Source organism: Priapulus caudatus, unplaced genomic scaffold (assembly GCF_000485595.1).
Source record: "Priapulus caudatus unplaced genomic scaffold, Priapulus_caudatus-5.0.1 Scaffold320, whole genome shotgun sequence".
Classification (NCBI taxonomy): domain Eukaryota; kingdom Metazoa; phylum Priapulida; class Priapulimorpha; order Priapulimorphida; family Priapulidae; genus Priapulus; species Priapulus caudatus.
In genome coordinates, this window is record NW_014577381.1 from 178,604 (window position 1) to 187,049 (window position 8,446).

General features: G+C 52.8%; 1 protein-coding gene across 1 annotated transcript in view; it reads right to left on the reverse strand.

Annotated features, from left to right (window-relative positions):
* LOC106808987 (cyclic nucleotide-gated cation channel alpha-3-like) overlaps window positions 1-8,446 on the reverse strand; it is a 67,176-nt gene that overhangs the window by 52,719 nt on the left and 6,011 nt on the right. Inside the window, exons 2-4 of the mRNA XM_014811925.1 lie at window positions 8,040-8,142; window positions 2,703-2,863; window positions 422-1,512 (exon numbers count right to left, since the gene is read on the reverse strand). Coding sequence (XP_014667411.1) covers window positions 422-1,512; window positions 2,703-2,863; window positions 8,040-8,142 — 1,355 coding nt within the window. The remainder of the gene's footprint in view (window positions 1-421; window positions 1,513-2,702; window positions 2,864-8,039; window positions 8,143-8,446) is intronic.

Consider the following 8,446-nt stretch of genomic DNA (forward strand, 5'->3'; position numbering starts at 1 on the left):
CAACGTGACGCGTTCCTGTGGCACCGTGACGCGTTCCTATGGCAACGTGACGCGTTCCTATGGCAACGTGACGCGTTCCTATGGCAACGTGACGCGTTCCTATGGCAACGTGACGCGTTCCTATGGCAACGTGACGCTTCCATCTGAAAACGAAGCCCATTCCCAATGGCTCCGTGACGCGTTCCTATGGCAACGTGACGCGTTCTCGTCGCAACGCGATGCTTATACCTGAAAACGACACACCTCCCCATGGCCACGCAGCGCCTACCCATGGCAACGCGGCGCCTCCCCATGGCAACGGCGGCGCATCCTCATAGCAACGCGACGCTCACACCTGAAAACAACACCCCTCCGCCTAGGGCAACGCGGCGCGTTTCCATAGCAACGCACTCGCCGCCACCACGCGGCGCCGCATACTCACTGCGAGTTGGTTTCGGGCGGCGGCAGGTCGCCGATAGTCGTCAGCGTCAGCGTCGACCAGTACAAGCAGGCGAGGTACTTGCGTCGCAGCGTCGCGAAGACACCGACGGGCGTCGGGTACGTCCAGCGGCCGACGAAGTTCTCCGAGACGGAGATGGTGTAGTAGAAACCGGCGAACCAGTGCGCTAGCAGCAACAGGATGTGGATGAGATTGACTACGCGCCACAGATTCGGAAACGCCGACCGCGACTCGATGTTGTAGTAGAGGCCGACGGCGCGGTAGGCCTTCAAGTAGCGCGGGAAGCGCAGCATTGGATGTCGCTCGGCCGTCCACAGCTGCACGAGGTCAAGCGGGGTCAACGACAGGACGTCGACGATGACGTGCTTCGAGCGCAGGTAGTGCGCGGCGAGCTTACGTGCGTCAGTGATAACGATGCCTTGCTCCAGGTAACCGGTGCGCACCTGCACGAGAATGTCGAGCGCGTATATCGCGTCGGCGCAGCCGTCGAGTACGTACCAGGCGAGCTGGTACTCGCGCTGCAACTCGGGGAAGGATTCCCGTGCGATGCACATCCACACGTTGTAGAGCACGGCGCTAGTGAGCACGAGCAACCAGTAACCCATGAACGTCGAGTCGGTCGTGATGACGCCGAACAGTCGACGTAGCAGCTTCGCGCGGCATCGCGCCAGACGCGTGCCCTCCTGCCGACTGCGATGCCGCTCGATGTCGCCGGCGTCGTCGGCCTGCTGACGCGTCGAGAAGCGAGCCATGAACGAGTCCTGCCGGCTCAAACCGCCGCCCGTTTTCTTCATGCGTCGCTTCTTCGTGTCGAGCGACGACGCCATCGCGCTCGTGACGGCGACGCCTTGCCGCACCTTCCTCCAGCTCGTGCGCGCCGGAGAACCATTGCCGACGACGACGACGGCGGCGGCTGCCGACGAGGTCGTCGTCACGAGCAGCTTCTCGCGTTCTTCGGGCGTCGCCTCGTCGCCGTCTCTGACGCGTGACGGCGACGACGACGACGGCGTCGGCTGGTCGGCAGCGCACGACACCATTGCTTCCGTTGTGGCGGATGCGGGCGACGTATCGACCTGTGTAAGGATATCGTGATTAAGATCATTGGTTATTAACGAGCGACCGATAACATTAATTATACATTATCGTCGTGTATCGCTGCGGCTATATATATATATATATATGTGTGTGTGTGTGTGTGTGTGTATGTGTGTGTGTGTGTGTGTGTGTGTGTGTGCGTGTGCGTGTGCGTGTGCGTGTGTGTGTGGTGTGTGGTGTGTGTGTGTGTGTGTGTGTGTGTGTGTGTGTGTGTGTGTGTGTGTGTGCGTGTGTGCGTGCGTGTGTGTGCGTGCGTGTGTGTGTTGTGTTTTGTGTGTGTGTGGGCGCGCGTGTGTAGTGTGAGCGCGCGCGTGCGTGTGTGCGTCCAGTGGGCATATACGAAGGTTTAATGGCGCATGTGTCAAGCGGGTAGGTATACCGACAGAGAGAAGTGCTGGTGCGGTATATCTGCCTAGAACGCCAGAGAATCTTCTGCATGTGAAGCCCTCTCTTCGCATAAGCTCCTTTGTAACTGCAGTCGCCTATCGGCTAAGCCAGACGGCCTAGCAGGTTTGGACTGCGTTAAGTCCTTAAATTATTTCCACGGATTTCGGCAGCTAGCCAAACGCTGATATCGTTTTGAGACGTCGCCCGGCTGACGTCTTCATTCGTAGAGAGCTCCTCCTTCCGGTAAACATAAATCGAGCGCGAAATAGGCGAGCAATGAACGGCTTGTGAGACGAATCCAGCGAGCACGACGTTAGGCTTTCTGTAACAGCGAATATCAAGATGACGGGCCCACCTTTGCTGTTTAATTACTATGTTATAATCTATAACGTCACAAACGTTCATTTTCATGCTGAAGTAATCAGGATAAATCATAAATCAGTAATACGCACGCTGACAGGTACGACTAAATTTGACCGCATTTATTAATTTCTCGATTTACTCGAGAGCTAGAGACGATGGTTTTCACCAGCACCAGGCGCACCTAATCCATCCTCCCGCTCACGTGTCAGCTCGGCGTGTCCGTATGAAGTGCGTATATATAGGGTGATTACTACGATTTAATTCGGACCGACATGAACAACGACGTCGTCGGATCTGACGCGCTAAACGGCCGTCGCAGTGATTTCCTGCCGCCACGTCCGCGCGTCGGCACTTAAATAGCTTCATTTTCGCGTAGTATACGTATTTCAGTCGGTAGTATCGGCCAGTATCGCGATACTTTGTGCGATTTAATAGCGGCAATCTTGTCGATTGGTGTCGCCGTCAGTCGCAAATCTATTATCTCGAAGTGTGATGGGATCTGATTCCTGTCGCTAATGGCGCACCAATCAGTGCACGTGTCGGTAACGTGTCGCGACGTCATCGCGTCACGTGGCATCCCTGCGCAGAAAAAAAGAATTCGCCAGGATAGGCGTAGAAAATTACGGGAAGGAACCGTGGTGATTTAACGGTGGCCCGCACCGTGGTGATTTAAGCGTGAAAGATCGCTGTTAGCTGGAAATTCACGGTTTTGGCTTCGCTCGCTGCAATTTAGAAGCGTTTCATGCGAGAAATTCCAAAGGTGCCAATTTCATTTGGGAAACCGCACTGGCTACCTGACTTCAATTGGCACGTCGAGTCCCGAGGACATCATATAAATTCCGATGAAATTTATAGCGCGCGTCTCTTTTTCTCGTGCAATAAAAACAGTCAGAGAGGAGAGGCAGGCAAGAGAGTCAATGCAGAGGCGGCAAAACTGTACGTGATATCATGATGACGTCAGCTCTGTTCTTCGTACGCTGGGAGTATTTTTAAGCATACTGTTATAGCGACTAGGCTGTCAGAAAAAACTTGTCGCGGCATCAGTCTTAACATGAACTTTTACTCAAAGACTGTTAGCAAAAACATTGTAGTTTTACATTACACACATACGTAGTGTATAGAGGTCACGTCGACGAGGAAAAAATCCTGTGAAGATTGATGTCAGATCGAAGTTTGTGTCTGACAACGGGAACCGCTTCTTCAAGTGCGAGAATGTCACGTGGTTGAGCAATAACGTTGAGTGGTTAAAGTTCAAGGCAACGATACAACACGTATCTGCGTTCGGTAAACATTCTGTCAGCTAAAATGTACGTAGTTTGAGCGATTTTTAATAGCTGCTGTCGGTAATGAAATCTGATCAATCAGGTCATCACTATCATCATCATCATCCTCATCATCATCAACATCATCATCAATCATTTTTAACTACGTGCACGAGTGATATTGCACACGTGAAACAATGTATATACATGATCAATTTGCGTTTCCAGGTTAAAACAATACCACTGTGCTTATTTGTATAACAAACACGTCAATTTCCACGAGCACCATTGAACCTGATCGCGAGTGAGATGACGTAATAATCTGTTGCCGGGGCACGGCAGGATACACGGGCAGTAAGTGTATGCTTACAATATGCAAACACTAGACAGCGCAAATAGCCGTGTCAAGTTACGAGAGATGCTTACAGTCATTCGACCCTGGTTTTAGTTCATTGAATTCTTTTCCGATTTTGCTCTTATTATTTGCTTTAATTAGATGCAGAGCTGTATGACGCCTGCTATCGGCTCTGTGCACATTGTACTGAAGTCCTTTCCGCATCGGTAGCCTTACAGAATCTCATGTCTATGCACTCACATTCCATCGGCGCGTAAGGCAACCCGAGATGTGGGGGAAAATCGATGGGATATACGGCAGGCGATTTATTACGATATCGATTATCATCGAACGTAATTATCGGGTGTGGAGAGCACGCTGAGATTTTATATTGGAAAGCGACGGACACATATACGCGTGGATGAATGCACGCACGCACGCACGCATGCATGTACAGAAACGCACGCACGCACGCATGCACGCACGCACGCACGCCCGCTCGCACGCTCGCGTGCACAGAAACGTAAGCACGCACACGCACGCACACACACACCACACACACACACCACACACACACACACACACACACACACACACACACACGCACTCACACGCGACACACGCACATAACGAACGCATGCACAGAAAAGCACGCACGCACGCACGCACGCACGCACGCGCGCACACATATACACACACACACACACACACACCACACACACACACACACACACACACACACACACAACACACACACACAGTCGTACAGAGGTACTAACGGCCGTTTGTTCTTTTTACATAGGGTTGTTGCTATTATAGTCGGTTGGTTCATATACACACGGTTGTCTCTATGTTATTGATGGTTTCGAATGCACATGGTTGTTCCTATGTTATCGGTTGTTCGTTGTATACACGCGGTTTTCTTATTCACATGAACGGTTTTTCAAAAGATGATTGTATTCTCACAATACATGTTTATATTATTTATCGGTTGTTTGTATACATACGTTTTTTCATATAAACATGGCGCTGTTCATTCACAACGACTCTTATTTCATGCTAGCTCTCACATCGTGTTCACGCCTGCGTCGTCTTCACTGTAATTATCTTTAATATCGATGACATTTTTCGATCGTTACTATCTGTTGTGAATTTTCCTCGCCTTTCATGACATGCGCACCGGACGCCTGAACTGGGCGTGAGTGTGTCGAGTGTGTGTGTGTGTGTGGTGTGTGTGTGTATGTGTGTGTGTGTGTGTGTGTGTGTGTGCGTGTGTGCGTCGTGTGTGTAGCGTGCGTGTGTGTTTGTGTTTTGTGTGGTGTGGCGCGCGTGTGTAGTGTGAGCGGCGCGTGCGTGTATTGCGTCCATGTGGCATATACGAAGGTTTAATGGCGCATGTGTCAAGCGGGTAGGTATACCGACAGAGAGAAGTGCGTGCTGCGGTATATCTGCCTAGAACGCCAGAGAATTTCTGAATGGTGAAGCCCTCTTTCGCATAAGCCCTCCTTTGGACTGCAGTCGCCTATCGGCTAAGCCAGACGGCTAGCAGGTTTGACTGCGTTAAGTCTTAAATTATTTCCAGGATTTCGGCAGCTAGCCAAACGCTGATATCGTTTTGAGACGTCGCCCGGCTGACGTCTTCATTCGTAGAGAGCTCCTCCTTCCGGTAAACATAAATCGAGCGCCGAAATAGGCGAGCAATGAACGGCTTGTGAGACGAATCAGCGAGCACGACGTGGTTGCGCAGCGTCATCAATCATTGCTTCCTGGGCGTGTGCGTGTTGTGAGTGCGTTCGTGCGTGTATGTGCGTGTATGTATGTGTGTGTGTGTGTATGTACGTGTATGTATGTGTGTGTGTGTGTGTGTGTGTATGTGCGTGTGTGGTGGCGTGTGTGTGTGCGTGTGGTGCTGGCGTGTGTGTGCGTGTTGCGGTGGTGCGTGTGCCGTGTGCGTGTGCGTGTGTGTGTGCCGTGTGCGTGCGTCGTGTATGTGCGTGCTGGTATGTGCGTGCGCGCGCGCGTGTGTGAGTGTGTGTGTGTGTGTGTGTGTGCTGTGTGTGTGTGTATGTGTGTATGCCGTGTATGTAATGTGTGTGTAATATAAATATATATATACTGTGTATGTGTGTGTGTGTGTGTGTGTGGTGTGTGTGTGTTGTGTGTTATGTATGTATGTATGTATGTGTGTGTATGGGTGTGTGTGTGTGTGTGTGTGATGTGTGCTGTGTGTGGTGTATGTATGTGGTATATATATATATATATGATATATATATATAATATATGATATATGTGTGTGTGGTGTGTGTGTTGTGTGTGTGTGGATAGTGTGGTGTGCGTGTGTGTGCTGTGTAGTGTGTGTGGTTGTGCTGGTGTGTGTGTTGTGTGTTGTGCATGGTGTGTATGTATGTTGTGTGTGTATATATATTATATATATATGTGTGTGTGTGGTGTGTGTGTGTGTGTGTGTGTGGTGTGTTGCTGTGTTGTTGCGTGTCGTGTGTGGTGTGTGTGTGCTGTATATGCGCACGTGTGTGTGCGCCTCGACATACAGTCAATGAATGGAGCGATATCATGGACCATAAAACTGAATGCCGCAGAGAGGCAACGACGTCAAAACGCTTTTCTATACGGTAGAAACAGCAGCACTGCTAAACGTTCAAAACGCTTAAGGAATGATGCGCTAAACCGCAAAACAATTTGAATGCAAACACGTATTCCCTTCGTAATTCGAATCAGCAAATTCTGTGTTTACCCGCGTCATACAATTCTCTAACAGCAAAGCACACGCCCCCATCAAACGGACCTCAACGCAACGCGTAGCCGCGCACTTCAACGTGTTCCCATAGTAACGCGACGCCTGCCCGTGGCAACGCGACGCTTCCATTTGATACCGAAGCTCTCCCTCATGACAACGCGGCTCCTCTCATGGCAACGTGACGCTCCCACCTCAAAAACAACACCATTCCCAGTGGCAACGTGACACTTCTATCTGAAAGCGAAACCCATGGCACCGTGACGCGTTTTCTATGACAACGTGACGCGTCTATATGGCACAGTATACGGTGCGCGTTCCCTATGGCCGCAACGTGACGCCGTTCCTGTGGCCAACGTGACGCGTTCCTATAGCAACGTGACGCGTTCCTATGCACATGACGCGTTCCTATGGCAACATGACGGCGTTCCTATGCGCAACGTGACGCGTTCCTATGCAACTGACGCGTCCTATGGCAACATAAGACGCGTTCCTATGGCAACGTGACGCGTTCCTATGGCAACGTGACGCTCTCGCATCTGAAAACGAAACCCATTCCTAATGGCACCGTGACGCGTTCCTTTGGCGCAACGTGACGCGCGTCCTCATGGCAACGTGACGCGTCCTATGTCAACGTGACGCGTTCCTATTGCAACGTGACGCTTCTATCTGAAAACGAAGCCATTCCAATGGCCCGTGACGCAGTTCCTATGAAACGTGACGCCGTTCTCGTCGCAACGCGATGCTTATACCTGAAACGACACACCTCCCATGCCACGCAGCGCGCCTACCATTGGCAACGCGGCGCCTCCCCATGGCAACGGCGGCGCATCCTCATAGCACGCGACGCTCACACCTGAAAACACACCCCTCCGCCTAGGCAACGCGCGCGCGTTTCCATAGCACGCACTCGCGCGCCACCACGCGGCGCCGCATACGTCACTGCGAGTTGGTTTCGGGCGGCGGCAGGTCGCCGATATCGCTCAGCGTCAGCGTCGACCAGTACAGCAGGCCGAGGTACTTGCGTCGCAGGCGTCGCGAAGACACCGAGCGGGCGGCGGTACGTCCAGCGGCCGACGAAGTTCTCCGAGACGGAGATGGTGTAGTAGAAACGGCGAACAGTGCGCTAGCAGCAACAGGTTGTGGATGAGATTGACTACGCGCCACAGATTCGGAACGCCGACCGCGACTCGATGTATGTAGTAGAGGCCGACGCGCGGTAGGCCTTCAAGTAGCGCGGAAGCGCAGCCATGGATGTCGCTCGGCCGTCCACAGCTGCACGAGAGTCAAGCGGTGGTCAAACGACAGGACGTCGACGGTGACGTGCTTCCGAGCGCAGGTAGTGCGCGGCGAGCTTACGATGCGTCAGTTGATAACGATGCCTTGCTCCAGGTAACCGGTGCGCACCTGCACCGAGAATGTCGAGCGCGTATATCGCGTCCGGCGCGCAGCCGTCGAGTACGTACCAGGCGAGCTGGTACTCCCGCGCTGCCAACTCGGGAAGGATTCCCTGCGATGCACATCCACACGTTGTAGAGCACGGCGCTAGTGAGCACGAGCAACAGTAACCCATGAACGTCGAGTCGGTCGTGATGACGCGAAGCAGTCGAGCGTAGCAGCTTCGCGCGGCATCGCGCCAGACGCGTGCCCTCCTGCCGACTGCGATGCCGCTCGATGTCGCCGGCGTCGTTCGGCCTGCTGACGGTCGAGGAAGCGAGCATGAACGAGTCCTGCCGGCTCAAACCGCCGCCCGCTTTCTTCATGCGTCGCTTCTTCGTGTCGAGCGACGACGCCATCCGCGCTCGGTAGACGGC